This window comes from Raphanus sativus, unplaced genomic scaffold, assembly GCF_000801105.2.
Source record: "Raphanus sativus cultivar WK10039 unplaced genomic scaffold, ASM80110v3 Scaffold1206, whole genome shotgun sequence".
Classification (NCBI taxonomy): Eukaryota; Viridiplantae; Streptophyta; class Magnoliopsida; order Brassicales; family Brassicaceae; genus Raphanus; species Raphanus sativus.
In genome coordinates, this window is record NW_026616519.1 from 283 (window position 1) to 16203 (window position 15921).

Sequence of the window (15921 nt, forward strand, 5' to 3'; positions counted from 1 at the left end):
TTGGTGGTTAACTGACGAGGGAAGAGACCCACCCGCCCAACAACAAACCCGTATTTACTTATTTATATTTTATTTTTAAAATGCAAATTCCACGTAGCTTTCCGGAAAAGGAAAGGTGCCGTAAAAATTGTAATTCTGGGCGTGAATCGGGTTGAGCAAAAAAAAAATTGAGAGACGAAGATTTTCTGAAAATTTCCTGAAAATCAGTCCCACTTTGATCATCGTCATTGCTGGACCGTATATTGTAGGCTGTTAGTCATACAAAAGCCCAATAGTTTTGGGTTCATAAGCTTCTAGTGAAACCTATTTTCTGTTTTATGAGGCCCATTAATGTTTCTCCTCGCACTGTTTACTTGTTTTTTTAGTTTGTCTATACTATTAAAGCAGCATCCTATTGAATTTTTTACTAAAAATACCCCTTTCTTTAATAACATTGCATATTTCACAGGATAATCAAGTAATTTTAATAACACATCTATATTGGATCACTTTTTTAAATCCAGCCCATTGCCCACATCATCTCTTTTGGGCCATTTGGGCCGATTAACAAATCAGATTCACTTTTTATTTTTTTTCGGATCGGGTTCGAGTCAGATCTTTCCGGGTCCGGGTGGATTCGGTTCTCATGCATAAGAACCTGAAAAATAACCAAATAACCAAAATATCTAAAACGGATTCGGTTATTTATACTCAGAGTAACCAAAGTATCCGATTCGGTTCAAATTTTTGTATCCAAATTACTCAAAAGTAACCAAAAGTAACAAAAATATCCATTCTATACAGTTTTTTTGGGTAAACTTTTATCCAAACTATCATATTTTATCCAAAAATACTCAAAAGCACTAAAAATGACTACTATAGTTAACTTATGATATTAATTTAAAATATTAAAATAATTATAACATATATTTTTAGATATATATTCACATTTCGGGTATCTTCGGGTACTCATTTGGTTCTCGGTTCGGATCGGGTTCAGATCGGTTCTTCGGATATATCAATTTAGAATTCATTTGGATATTTACCCCGGATCTGATCTGGTTCGGGACCCTGATTTTTGGGTCGGTTTTGGATTGGTTCTTCGGGTCCGGATATTATGATCAGGCCTATACTCATTTAAAATGAAACACGATAAAGAAAGATAAAAAGCTTAAGTTTTTTATAAAAAAACAAATATATGAAAATATGACATTTATTAAATATTTGTCAATTTAAAAAAAGATAAAAGAAAATAAACCCGCGCTTTAAAAGCGCGGATCAAAATCTAGTACATTATTAATTCATAATCTACTAGTTCTATAATTGGACTCTAAATTCGAACCCAAATACAGCTCCAAAATAAATTTATAATTATTGTTTTGAATGGAAAAAATCTCTATCTAAATCTAAATGCATAACAGTTTTTGAGAAATCCGAAGTTAAGAAAAACAATTTTTAATCTATTTTGAGGTAATTTGGATATTTTAATTTTTTTTGGAGATGTTGGTAATTTTTTTTAGATTTGATTCTTGTTTGATTTAGATATTTTAGAATATATTAAAGAGACCTTTATGTAATTAGAATAGTTTTTATGGAAATTTTCAAATAATTGATTAATACTCTTAAAATATTTTAGATGTTTTTTTGGATTTTTAATAATTTGGATAGTGACTAAATTTTTTATCTAGGACAAAATTAAAAGTAACCTAAATTTATTGGTATGATATTGATAATCTGAAATCCTAACAAAAGGGACCTGGATCCAAACGCCTAGACTAATCATCTACTTGTGGTCGTTTCAAAAAAGAAAGAAAAACCATTGGCTTCTGAAATTATTATCCATCCCTCGAGATTGTGAACGATAATACGAAAGAAAAGTTAAGAAACACACAAGTTGCTTGTGGATCAGACACAGACCCATCTGATCTTTGTCCGTATCTCCTAGTACATTCCTCACCTCCAGCTTCTCATCCATACTGTATTATTTTCCCAACTTGCCAACAATCTTTACACTCTTCAACAAATTAAAACAGGACAAGTATTTAACTGACTATAAAAAAGTTCGGATATATAATATAAGCTCTCGTTACAATCACCCTTCATCTCTCTCGAAAGCTTCATTCCCATCAAAAGGTAAGTGAGATTACTCTTTGACAGATGGAGATCACAAACGTAACCGAGTATGAAGCCATCGCAAAGGAGAAGCTGCCTAAGATGGTATACGACTACTATGCCTCTGGTGCAGAAGACCAGTGGACTCTTAAAGAGAACAGGAACGCTTTCGCAAGGATCCTGTGAGTTTATATGTAATAATATAACTCATGGTTTCACTAGAGATTTTTTGATTTGATATATTAACTTAGCTTTGGTTACGTTGTAACAACAGCTTTCGTCCTAGGATTCTGATTGATGTGAGCAAGATTGATATGACAACAACCGTCTTGGGATTCAAGATCTCCATGCCAATCATGGTTGCTCCTACTGCCATGCAAAAGATGGCTCACCCGGAAGGTAAAAAAAAGACTCAATAGAGAGTGAAAACTTGCTTTAGTATTGCTAGAGAGAAAGTTTTTTAAGGATTGTTCTAACGGAAACTAATGCAGGGGAATATGCTACGGCTAGAGCTGCATCTGCTGCTGGAACCATCATGGTATGTTATAAGTTTCCGGTGTTTCTAGCTTCATTAGCCATCATTTATACATAGCCATGTCTTGAATTTATTCTCTTCCATGATGTTTTAGACCCTCTCTTCATGGGCTACTTCCAGCGTTGAAGAAGTTGCTTCCACAGGTCCAGGGATCAGATTCTTCCAGCTCTATGTAAGTTTTTCTAAACAACTTGTTGTACAATTAACCTGAAAAGAAAAAACTGGTCATGTTTGATGGTTCACGTGTTATGATTGTTATGTGTAGGTATACAAGAACAGGAAAGTGGTTGAACAGCTTGTGAGAAGAGCCGAGAAAGCTGGATTCAAAGCCATTGCTCTCACTGTAGACACCCCAAGGCTAGGTCGCAGAGAGTCTGATATCAAGAACAGGTAAGACCACATCCATTTCAATTTGATAAGAGTTTGATTGGACTCGAACATGCGAACATATAGAATAACATTGTGTGTTGATCTCCTCCTGTAGGTTCACTTTGCCTCCAAACTTGACATTGAAGAACTTTGAAGGTCTTGACCTTGGAAAGATGGATGAGGTAAGCATTAATCAGATCATATCCATAGAGGCAACGATCCATTACTGTTTCCTGTTCTTGAACTTGCTATGTTGGGTTACCTGCAGGCAAATGACTCTGGCTTGGCTTCATATGTTGCTGGTCAAATTGACCGTACCTTGAGCTGGAAGGTACTGAGAATAAAACATATCATAAGATAGCATATGAAACAAAAACTTGATCCAGACTTCACTAACTTTCATGTAACACAAACAGGATGTGCAGTGGCTCCAGACAATCACCAGCATGCCAATTCTTGTCAAGGGTGTTCTTACAGGAGAGGATGGTGAGTTACAAATCTGACAAACAAAATATTTTTCATCACTTTAGTTTCATGAGAATACTTGATGAGGTCAACTACTATTACCCTCTTGCAGCAAGGATAGCGATTCAAGCTGGAGCAGCAGGGATCATTGTGTCAAACCATGGAGCTCGCCAGCTTGACTATGTCCCAGCCACTATCTCAGCACTTGAAGAGGTAGAGATCATTCTCAACAACAAACATCAATTTTTGTTGTTGTCAGGAAGTATTAATGTTATAATATTCTTATGCGTTCAGGTTGTTAAAGCGACACAAGGACGAGTTCCTGTCTTCTTAGATGGTGGTGTTCGACGTGGCACTGATGTCTTCAAGGCACTTGCACTTGGAGCCTCAGGGATATTTGTAAGCATCCATTTATCGGCTGAGCTCTTTGAAACCATTGAAAGTACTAATTAACAACACATTAATCTTTATGCCCTCTCAAATCTCAGATTGGAAGACCAGTGGTATTCTCACTTGCTGCTGAAGGAGAAACTGGAGTTAGAAAAGTGCTTCAAATGCTACGTGATGAGTTCGAGCTAACCATGGCGTTAAGTGGGTGCAGGTCTCTCAGCGAGATCACACGTAACCACATTATCACAGAGTGGGAAACTCCACGCCATTTGCCTAGGTTATAGAGGCCAAAACAAAGAAACAGAGAAGAGCAACAACACAGAGGTAAACCTAATGAGATTCTGATTGGTGGTGACTTGGCATCTACGCTACTATTTATCTCTCAAGGATTTGTTTTTTTTTTTTGCTGTAATTGAAACACACAAAAACAATGACCGGAGACTCTATGTAATGCTATTTGGCTACTTCTATACCCTCAGTCCATTCTTCTTCCTTGTAGCAATGCTACTTGGAGATTCTATGTAATGCTATTTGAATTTTTAGAACATTCTAAGGGTATTATTTCAATGAAATTCTCAAAAGTATATATAATCTTATCTCCTGTTTATTATTTTCTTAGAACCTCATTGAGATTTTTTTTCAAAGAAGAAAAAGAAAACAGTTATTGGCATACTAATTATTAGGAACACATAAAGTTGCTTGTGAATTAGACAACACATAATCTATCTGATCTCCTTATCCATTCTTCACCTTTTAAATCTCATCCATATCAATTTCTATTGCCAATAATTTTTCTACTATACAAAAAGTATTCAATTCATTCACAAGCAAATTAATCCACATCACAAAAAGTATTAGATTTTAACCAAATATAAAACATTGAGATATATATAAAATTATATAAGGTTTCTTTGCCGGTCACAACCTTGATCGAAAAATGGAGATCACAAACGTTACCGAGTATGAATCGATTGCAAAGGAGAAGCTGCCTAAGATGGTATACGACTACTATGCCTCAGGAGCAGAGGACCAATGGACTCTTCAAGAGAACAGATTCCTGTCTTCTTGGATGGTGGTGTTCGACATGGCGCTGATGTCTTCAAGGCACTTGCATTTGGAGCCTCAGGGATATTTGTAAGCATCACATTTTTTTCTATATACCAAGATAAGCTGCTTGAAACCATTGACAGTATCTAATAACACATCTGAATATCTCCCAGATTGGAAGACCAGTGGTATTCTCACTCGCTGCTGAAGGAGAGGCTGGAGTTAGAAAGGTGCTTCAAATGCTGCGTGATGAGTTCGAGCTGACCATGGCGTTAAGTGGGTGCCGGTCTCTCAAGGAAATCACCCGTAACCACATTACCACCTAATGGGATACTCCACGCCCTTTGGCCAGGTTATAGAGAGATCAAAACAACCAGAGAAGAGCAACAACAACAGAACATGTAATGGCTAAAGTTTCTCTCACATTATGAATTTGTCACTTGGCTTTGCTACTTTGATATCTTTTTTTTTTTTGAATGAAGCTACTTTGATATCTGTCTGAAGACTTGTTTCTCCCTCCCAATGTGGAATCACAAACCATGCCTAGAGATTATGTAATCTTATTTGGTTTCTTCTACCTACAGTCCATTATTCTTGCTTAAACAATAGAGACAAGTATATATCATCGTCTCTTCTTTCCCGCGAGTTTGTTATTGCTCCTGGGCTAAGGAAATACTAATGGGCCTTAGATCACTAAAGCCTTTTATAGCTTATTATAATCTGGGCCGTGAAAATAACACGCAAAAAAAAACAGCATGTTTTGCGATGACGTCCTATTGAACCATTAGCGAAACATATAAACACGACAAGATGTTCAATCAAGTTATAGAGCGGATCGCAAGTTTATAGAGTGAAACAGAGAAACGGCAAGGCGTTTATCGTGATCTATTACATACCGCATGTTTTCATATTACGTTTACTTCGATGGTTCAGCTTGTTCTGTGTTACGATGTTTGATTAGCAGACAATAATCTGTGCATTGATCCGTGATCAGAAGCTTTTTAATGAACAAAATTTATTTAATCAGAAGCTTATGTCAATCAAGTGTTACTTTTTTCTTTTCTTTTGAAACATCACATTCTAAACTATTGTAAAGACTGTCGGGCTGTTCGTAGCCAAGTGATAACTGAGTTCTGCCATCGGGTCCTGACGTTAGGGGTTCGATTCCTCCTTACTTCAGTCCGAGGATTTCGGTCCAAAAATGACCAAAATTGACAAAAAAAAAATTTATTGTAAAGACTACACTGATCAGTGATGAAAGTTCGGATGGAAGATTAGAAAGAATGAATGAAATTTGTATCACCCATGATGGAATCTCCATCAAGCTTGCACCCTTGTTCCAACCCAAGTGATTAATCCATCATCTAAGTTGTGCTTCCCATCATCAATGAATTTAACAAGATGAATAGTGTCTAACGGAAACTTGCCATAGTCAGAAGTTTGTAGTCCGAATATGGCGGCGGATTGGTTTTGGCGGCCTTTCACTTCTTCTCTAATTGTTTCTCTTGACCTTATCAGGTCAAGAAGCATCGTTTTCATGTCATTAAAGAGATGAGGAGAGAGTTTTACAGAGAGAAGATATCTTCTTCTTCTTCTTAATCAGTTAGTGCCCTACGAGACTGGGCTCGTGGGTTACGTTGACGGTCACGTGGTTGTGTCGTTCTCGGCCCTCAAATCTCTAATGCGTCCAGAGGTTTTACGCGTGGCTGATTGCTACATTTTATCTCTTTCGGGAATATCACGATGATGATTGATTTACACGAGTTAGTTCACAGGAAAAATATGAAAGATAGGTCTGCGTTATCCATTTTGTGGCTTTCAGTCACGTGCTTTGTGTTCATATCATCTTAAGCGGTCCATGGTGGTTTGCCTCCATAAAGATCTTTTCGGACGATATTGCAAATTATGGAAACTAATTAATAATATCTAATTGTATAATAAGTTTTTGAAAAAGAAATTGTATAATAAGTTACTAACATGCGAACTATAATATAAACAGATATATTTTGTGATAGTCGGTGTAGATTTGGACCAAAGACCCTGAGTAATACGTGCAGCCCACAGAAAGCTGAATATACTTGTCACTTAAAAGTTAAAACATCTATACACTCGTTTTATTTTCTAGACTCATATGGCGAATAATTTTCTTCCACTCGTACCTATCACTTTGACACCGTTTAGTCTAATCACAAGACAAGGATAAACTTATAGCAACAGCCAACAAGCAATACGAAGGATAATGGGTAACATCTTCATCAGCGTATGTGTGATTATTCACGTGAAAAGATTATGACGGATAGTGTTAAGAGTGTGATGGTAATATAATATTGCATACACTCAGTCGGAAAAAGAAAAATATTGTACTATAGTATACTAATGTTATTAAATAACATCATAAATATATTAAGAAACTTTTTGATTGGCCTATCTTAACGCTGAAAGGTCGACCTCCACACAACAAATTCCCCCAGCTTTATATAGTGCTGTTGGTTTCTTTCTAGGGAGCTTACACTCTATAGCTACAAAAATGTATATATACAGCATCAAATATTCAAATGACTCATAGTAGTTTATAAAGTAAAATCCAAGTAAATTCCGTATCTATATTATTCTATCGATGACACTGATATATAGTAGTTACTAGTTAGTTAGGATTGTGTTTGTATATACAGTATAATATATACTAATACTCCAGTATATGCTAAAGTCTAGGAAGTGCAAAAAGATAATTCTTATATATATTGTGTTGTTATCGGAAAGTAATATTTTAAAAATTTTAAATTCATTTGCGAAGTAAATTTTCGAAACGGAGCTCCCACATTAAAAGTTAGGCTGGCTAAATACGATGATACCCTTAATGATTTTATATATAATTTATTATATAATTAAAAACGAAATTTATGTCAATAATATTATATATATGTTATATTAGATTATAAATTAATATTGTCAAAATTATAAAGATAATTCTTATATATATTGTGTTGTTATCGGAAAGTAATATTTTAAAAATTTTAAATTCAAAAAACGAAATTTAAGTTAATTTGAGGTTAATAATAATATATTTATATGTTATATTAGATTATAAATTAATATTGTCAAAATTATAAATATAATTCTTATATATATATTGTGTTGTTATCTGAAAGTAATATTTTTTAAAAAATTAAAGTTAAAAACGAATTTTAAGTTAATAGTATAGATTTATATGTTATATTAGATTATAAATTAATATTTTCAAAAATAAAAGATAATTCTTACATATATTAAGTTGTTATCTAAAAATAATATTTTTAATATTAAAACTTTAAATTAATAATATTATATTTATATGTTATATTAGATTATAAATTAATATTGTCAAAAATGATAATTCTTATATATATATATTGTGTTGTTATCTGAAAATAATATTTTTTGAATTATAAAAGTTAAAAATTAAAATATAAAACAATTTAAAATTAGATATTATTCAATCGAAAACATTTCGCAACGGAGCTCCCACATTAAAAGTTAGGCTTGCTAAATACGATGCTACCCTTAATAATTTTATATATAATTTATTATATAATTAAAAACGAAATTTATGTCAATAATATTATATATATGTTATATTAGATTATAAATTAATATTGTCAAAATTATAAAGATAATTCTTATATATATTGTGTTGTTATCTGAAAGTAATATTTTAAAAATTTTAAATTCAAAAAACGAAATTTAAGTTAATTTGAGGTTAATAATAATATATTTATATGTTATATTAGATTATAAATTAATATTGTCAAAATTATAAATATAATTCTTATATATATTGTGTTGTTATCTGAAAGTAATATTTTTTAAAAAATTAAAGTTAAAAAACGAATTTTAAGTTAATAGTATAGATTTATATGTTATATTAGATTATAAATTAATATTTTCAAAAATAAAAGATAATTCTTACATATATTAAGTTGTTATCTAAAAATAATATTTTTAATATTAAAACTTTAAATTAATAATATTATATTTATATGTTATATTAGATTATAAATTAATATTGTCAAAAATGATAATTCTTATATATATTGTGTTGTTATCTGAAAATAATATTTTTTGAATTATAAAAGTTAAAAATTAAAATATAAAACAATTTAAAATTAGATATTATTCAATCAAAAACATTTGTATAAGTTTATTTTCTACAATATTTCAAATATGTGAGTGTTTTTAAAATTCCAACACCATAATAAAAGTATATGATTCACATCAATGTTCATTATGATGTGATAATTTGTTATGTAAAATATATGTAAGAATAATACATAACATAACTATAACTATTATTAAATAAAATATTATCTTTAAATAACTATAAATAATAAAACGTAAAATATTATCTTTAGATAACAATTTAATATATGTAAGAATTATCTTTTATTAGACAAAAATAATTAGTATTATTTCAAATTTAAATTTATTATCTTCTATTTTTTAAAATGATGTTTAATTAAATTTTTGATAACATAAATAATAATTTATTATTATAAAATTATGCCCGCATGTGCGGGCAAACCACCTAGTATTCCAGTATATGCTAAAGTCTAGGAAGTGCAAATAATATGGCGTGCATTATCGGCGTCTATCTGTTATATAATATACGAGGCACGATTGTAGTGGTATACATCATCTTGTTCGTTCACACTCTCAATTTTCACAAAAAGAAAACTATTAATTTGATTTTTTTAATCATATAACCATAAACTATGCTCTATATAATTAATAATCGGATTCAAAACCAGAGAATGATTACGACTCTTTTCATTTCTGATTTCACTCATAAAAATGCATATTCGTAACTTGTGGTCGATCATTCCCCTACTATATCAATTTCATGATAAAGTATATATTTCTATGTTAGGAAAACAAAAAGGGGTTTATAATTTCTATATTTCCCATCTTCAGTAATGTTTCTATATCTGTTAATTTTTTTTTTTGAATAACCATGGATATTGTCCGGTGAACCGAAATGCAACCGACTAACCATGTTTAGTGTGTTGGGATTGTTTCGAACACCTGTTAATTTTGAGCTAAATTATTTTATAATTCAAATACTTCGCGTTACATACAATATCAACTTCTTAGATTGGGCTATCGTTATGGCACCTCCGCCTTCGCCACGCTAGGATGTAAACAATTTTGTGCTGATGTACCAAACTTTATATTAGAGATATGTTGGGCCGAAGATATGTATCTTACGGACCAAGTCTGTGAAGCCCGTGAAACCCATGAAGACCCTCAAGACTAAAAGGAAAGACTTGAAGATCAAGTTAATCTCAAGATATTCTTAACATATTTACATTAAGTGTTTAAGAAAGTTAGCATTATCTATTGTTAACATTATGTTAATGTTAGCCATATATATATGCATCATTTATTCTCATATTAATGACAACACAATAATATATTCATTCTATTATACTTTACATGGTATCAGAGCAGTCGATTTTTAGGGATCAAAACTAAAACTTCCGCAAGTTTTAAGATTTGATGATGCTCATCATCGTTGGTGTTGGCGATGCTAAAGAAGATGATGGTGATACCGACGATGAAGATGACGTTACCACATATGTTTGAGTTTTCGTTTTTTTATCTAAGTTAGTGGTACGAATTTTTATAATTATTTTAGGTGTTACGTTTTCAAATTCAATAGGTTTATTAATATGGTTTTGAGTTCATGTGTCTTTAGTTAAAGTCAAAATATCATGGGTTGATGTCTAAGATCATTCGAAGATTCTTTAAAGGAAGGGGTTTCACATGGTTATTTTTTTTCTAAGATTTTCTATAGTTTAGAATTTCTTAGAATGTTTGTTTTTCCATAGTTTGGAATATTGTTGGTTATAGTTTAACCATTACGGGGGAGTTCTAGTTGAACGCTCAAATTCTTAGGTCAATTTTTTTTTAGTCCGGTGTATGGACTGTCCAAGTCATGGACAATTGTTTTTAGGAGCTGCAGTTGCGCCCACGGGATGTATTCCCATTGTCAAGACCAAAGAAGAGCTGAAGTTTTCATCCTCCTTATCCAAGTTGAAGTTTATTCCCGGAGGAACCTACTGATTTGTTTTCCTCGATATAGTGTCCACGACATACGTAGTCTGCTTTGTGATTGCAGATTTGCATATTGCATCCCACGTTTGTCGTGCGGGGGAATATTAGAGATATGTTGGGCCGGAAGATATGTATCTTACGGACCAAGTCTGTGAAGCCCGTGAAACCCATGAAGACCCTCAAGACTAAAAAGAAAGACTTGAAGATCAAGTTAATCTCAAGATATTCTTAACATATTTACATTAAGTGTTAAGAAAGTTAGCATTATCTATTGTTAACATTATGTTAATGTTAGCCATATATATATGCATCATTTATTCTCATATTAATGACAACACAATAATATATTCATTCTATTATACTTTACACTTTACCGTTATTGGGAATCATATGAAACATACATTTGTTAAATGTAACCTATGTGCCACGGTTCTTAGTAACTGTCAATGTATACATGGAAAACATAAGTGCCAACCTTCCACTAGGGGAAAGTAGTTAGGCTTTAGTTAGCTGGTGATAAAAGTCACCTTCTACTTTGGGTAAGTATTGATTATATCATTGTTGGCTTCAATATATTCTTTTTTTTTTATTGTTGACTTCAATATATTCCATCATATTTATACTTTTTTGGTTATCATAAACATTAACATACTGAAACGTGGATGGTCTAAATGAACTATCTGAAATTCTGAATATTATTGCCCTATATTATTTGTCGTAAATGAAATGCAACCCAACGTATCATTTTGCCATATTGCCCATATTCAATAAATTTTTTGTTCCGATTAAAGTTTATGCATCCAATGAACTTTCACAAATGTTATATGTGTTCTTACAATACTTCAAATTCAAATCCTTAAGATAGTATTAATCAAACCTTTCAGATATAAACACAAGAGGCACTCTCGTGAGCGGACAATGGAAGGAACATACACTTGTGTCTGAATAATAAACACAAATGTTAAAATATATATATATATATTTATTTTTAAAAAATATGACAAAAATGTTAAAAAAACAAAAATATAATTTTAAAATATGAAATATATCATATATAATTTTAAAATAAATAAATTTGTTTTCATTTCTGTTCTTCCTGGATCTTAGAAGAACTGCTCTTGAATGATGTCAGAAAACACATCCATCTACGTTGGGTTAGTTAGTTTCCAGATAGATCGATACGATGACTAAAAGACTAAAACGTGTACGTAAACTTAAAAAATCTTAAATCTGTGCAAGCATATCCTAAGATATTCTTTAGCAAAAGTTGTTAAATGATAACAAATGTAAATCATTTGCGTACCGTTTACTTTGCAAATGTCTTAATCTCAATACACTGAAACACTCTTTCAAACAGTTGACCTCCCTTTCTTTGTATATACATTTATTTATCCAAATAATCATAGATCACGTTCAGATTAAGTGTTACATTTGTAAAAATAAATGAAATATATTTATTGATTTGCGTTATTATTGATAAAATAAGAATAATGCTGTTAATTTCGTCACAATTCCACTAATACTGATTTGTCTCTGCACTGTGTTACCACCCACCACTCACGTTACATTATATATATATATATATATATATATATCCAATGTTTACGGTTCTGCTTACCAAAATTACTATGTTTTTAATATAGGTTTATGACAACTACGAGTTACTAAATCCCCTTGAATTTTCAAACAGGTTAATAACAAGTCATGTTCAAATTATATACTCTTTTTACGTGGGATAACTTCATCGTCAGTTTATATTTTGAGAATCGACTGAAAGTGACTTTGGTAATTCTCTTACATGCAAATACCAAAAGTGACATACTAGATTTACAAGACGCGTGATTTGGTTAGCTTACTTGAGTCTTGTCTCTCTTTCATTGGTCCATTTTAAAAGATCACTTGATGAATAATGATGGACGGACCAAGTTAACATTATAACCAACAATGATGTCACAAACCAGAAAACCATTCCATAAGTAAAACGGATTCAACTAAAATAACATTAAACCATAGACAAAAGATTATTAAAAGCCAAATGTTTGCTACAAACATACAATCAACACAATCTCTTGTTTATTATAATATTTACTTCTCACTATGAACAACAATAAGTGAAAGAATAACAGAAACCAGCTGAGCTCGAACGGCCAGGCTACTACCCTACAGCCCAAAAGCTACAAACTGGTCCCTCAAAATCTTTCAGACTTCTAAATTGACCCCAAAAAAGAGGGAAATATCAAACTGCACCCCAAGAGAAAAAAAATGAACAAAGAAAGAAACACAGCAAGAAAAAACCACAAGAGGAGAAGATTCCGGGGACGTATATGCAGACCATCCCACTGATAAATCCCTCTCTCTTTTTATCTTCTAGAAGCTTCTTCATCATCACCTATACGTACACATAACACTCACACCTGCGTCGCCAAGTCATTAGCTCCGATGAACGTGCCGTGAAACCCATACGGAACCCTCGACGGAAGTTTAACCGTTGCTTCAACCTCCAAGCTAACGGCGTTAACTATCTGTAACTCCGACTTCCACGTGTCCTCGTCGTGAACGAAACAGAGGATGTAACCATCGTCCTCTCCTCTGTTCTCGTCCCCTGGTAAAAACAGAGGCTCTCCACCGTAACGCTCACCGCCGTACAGGTATTTCTTGACTTCACCGGTAAAGAGATCGACTTTAGCAAAGCCGGAGACTTTAGGCCACGGCTCGGCTAAAGCGAGGTAAGCGAACCTTGTTTTCCGGCCGAGCATGTTCCGGTTAACCATCCCCGCTTCGAGGTTGACTTGCTCCTCTCCGTCGGCGATGATCGGACGGCGAGTGGATTCACCGGTTTTGAGGTTCAGCCGGATCTCGGAGAGGACGCTCTTGAGATTCTCGTCGGACTCGTTGAAAATCGAGTCCGGCGGAGTCATGCACGACCCGATCACGACGACCTCCTCTGTCTCCGGCTCCTCCCAAGCGTTCCAGAGATGAAAGCAGAAACACTCCGGCGCTTCGATCCACCTGATGGCCGACGAGTCTTCGGCGTATTTGTCTAAAACTCCGAATCTTGCGACCTTGTCCTTGTCGTAAACCACCGGAGAGCCGCCGCGGATCATCTCCGGGAGCTTGAAAACGACCTGCTGGTCAGGTATAACCACGAAGTTCTCTGTTATCGCGAAGTCGTGCATCATCGTCGGCTGATCGAGGTTGATCTCGACGTCCGGTGATTTTGTCCCGTCCGGTGAGAATCGGAAGTACTTTAAGTACGGCTTCGAAACGACGTCGTAGCTTAGAGCAAATAGCTCGCCGGATTCCGGGTCGACTTTCGGGTGGGCGATCATTGTGGATTCTAACTGTTTGTTGAAATCGTAACGGCCAACGGTTTTCAAGTCTCCACTTGGAGTGATCTGGACTTGGTATGGCAAATCGTCTTCCGACATCGCTAATAACCGGTTGTTGAAATAGACCAAACCAGCGTTAGCTACTCCGGTTCCGTGTGCCGGGTCGACTAAACCAGCTGCAGCTCTGGCGTAGAATAGCATAAGCCGGGCGATACCGGTGTGACCGTGAAGCTCGCCGATGGCTTTGGGGAAAACCGGTCGGCCTAATTGTCGCTCCTGGATAAACCGGTTTGTCTGAGTAAACCGGCAAGCGTAGCTAGCCGAACCGTCTTCGAATTTAACGGCGTGGACCATCCCGTCTCCGTCGAAGAAGTGGTGGCCAGTCACCGGCTCGTGAAGCGGGTTAGCTCCGTTTCGCACGTACACTCCTTTGATGGAATCCGGTATTTTCCCGACCACCGGGAGATTACGCCGGACGGGCTGTTCGTTCACCGGAGCGAAGTTTCCGGCGATCTGAACGCTAGGGTCGGCGGTTTTTGGGAGTGGATGCTGTCTCTCGTGGCTCACGAGGAACCCCTCCGCCGCGTCCAACGCCGCAGCAGCTGCTCTCTGGAACAAGTTCATTTGCTTGCTGTCGGATTCTTTAGCTTTGGGGTTAACGACAATGGCTGGAGAGTTGGGGGATTGCTTTGGGAAGTGGAGAGCAGGAGGAGTGTGAAGCGCAGAGGAAACGTTGAGCTTTCGTTGGACACGACTTGTCATGGGTATGGAGCTTTGAGAAGACGATAATGGCGGCTGAGTATGATTGCCACCGACCCATCTCCGAGAAACCGCCGCAGTCGCCGTGAAAGAAGACATTTTCAAAGTTATGTGTAGTCAGTATTGTTGCTTCAAAGTGAGTTCGATTTTGAGATTCTTTGAAAGGCTTTGTTTTTGCTTCTTTGTTGATGTGGAGAAGAGAAAGAGGGAGTTGGTTTGAGAGCAATGAAGTGCTAAAGGCTTTATATAGACCGGGAGACGGGAATGGTGGGTCGCCACGTGTTGAATTATTGACATAGCAAGAATGTAGTGAGTGGGTATTTTTAGAGGGAGAGAGAGAAACAGAGTAATATGTTATGGTTCTAAGTCGAGACCTTTCATACTTAGACAAATGCATCCACTTCAATCTTTCAACTCATTTTGTCTTTTTTTTTTTGTGGCTTCTTGCTTCTAGGTTTGTTAACAAAAGCTATCAATCTTTGGCAGCTTGAATATGCATTGGTCCTGAAAAAACCTCTAATCTAGTATCATGTATCCTCGTTGGTTCGATAACATCAGGTTGTTTAGTGTCATGCCAAAAACAAATTTAAGTGTATATAAATCTTTCTAACTGGAAGGTACTATAGGAAATAGTTTGTCCATTTAAATTAGTGTGTGAACAACTTCTAAACTCTTAGAAATTCCTCTACAAATATCAATAAACAAGAGGGATATGTTTTGTTGCTCAGAGAAAAAGAGGGATATGTTTTCTATATTAACAAAAATATGTATATGCATTTATTGGTAAAATGAAGTTTCATTAAATTACCATCGCCAACTTATGTTGTGGCTCAAGAGCTTCTTGTT

General features: G+C 34.6%; 3 protein-coding genes across 3 annotated transcripts; 2 read left to right on the plus strand and 1 right to left on the minus strand.

Moving 5' to 3' along the window:
- Positions 1-2044: 2044 nt before the first annotated feature.
- Positions 2045-4441, plus strand: LOC108856778 (glycolate oxidase 2). Its single transcript, XM_018630659.2, has 11 exons — positions 2045-2273; positions 2366-2490; positions 2583-2629; positions 2721-2798; positions 2892-3016; positions 3111-3177; positions 3264-3326; positions 3412-3481; positions 3573-3673; positions 3755-3859; positions 3949-4441. The coding sequence occupies exons 1-11, from the start codon at positions 2137-2139 to the stop codon at positions 4132-4134; spliced, it is 1104 nt and encodes a 367-aa protein (XP_018486161.1). The 5' UTR covers positions 2045-2136; the 3' UTR covers positions 4135-4441.
- Positions 4442-4624: 183 nt separating this feature from the next.
- LOC130503886 (glycolate oxidase 1-like) lies at positions 4625-5474 on the plus strand. Its single transcript, XM_056998451.1, has 2 exons — positions 4625-4984; positions 5071-5474. Exons 1-2 carry the CDS (start codon positions 4883-4885, stop codon positions 5221-5223), a joined length of 255 nt encoding a protein of 84 aa, XP_056854431.1. The 5' UTR covers positions 4625-4882; the 3' UTR covers positions 5224-5474.
- Positions 5475-12940: 7466 nt separating this feature from the next.
- Positions 12941-15278, minus strand: LOC108856254 (9-cis-epoxycarotenoid dioxygenase NCED3, chloroplastic). Its single transcript, XM_018630018.2, has one exon. It carries the CDS (start codon positions 15172-15174, stop codon positions 13396-13398), a length of 1779 nt encoding a protein of 592 aa, XP_018485520.2. The 5' UTR covers positions 15175-15278; the 3' UTR covers positions 12941-13395.
- Between the last annotated feature and the right edge of the window lie 643 nt (positions 15279-15921).

Coding starts and splice junctions, on each gene's coding strand:
- LOC108856778 (XM_018630659.2), top strand. CDS start 2,137: ATGGAGATCACAAACGTAACCGAGTATGAAGCCATCGCAAAGGAGAAG. Junction 2,274..2,365: donor AACGCTTTCGCAAGGATCCT/GTGAGTTTATAT, acceptor TTGTAACAACAG/CTTTCGTCCTAGGATTCTGA. Junction 3,327..3,411: donor ACCGTACCTTGAGCTGGAAG/GTACTGAGAATA, acceptor TAACACAAACAG/GATGTGCAGTGGCTCCAGAC.
- LOC130503886 (XM_056998451.1), top strand. CDS start 4,883: ATGGACTCTTCAAGAGAACAGATTCCTGTCTTCTTGGATGGTGGTGTT. Junction 4,985..5,070: donor TTGGAGCCTCAGGGATATTT/GTAAGCATCACA, acceptor AATATCTCCCAG/ATTGGAAGACCAGTGGTATT.
- LOC108856254 (XM_018630018.2), bottom strand. CDS start 15,174: ATGTCTTCTTTCACGGCGACTGCGGCGGTTTCTCGGAGATGGGTCGGT.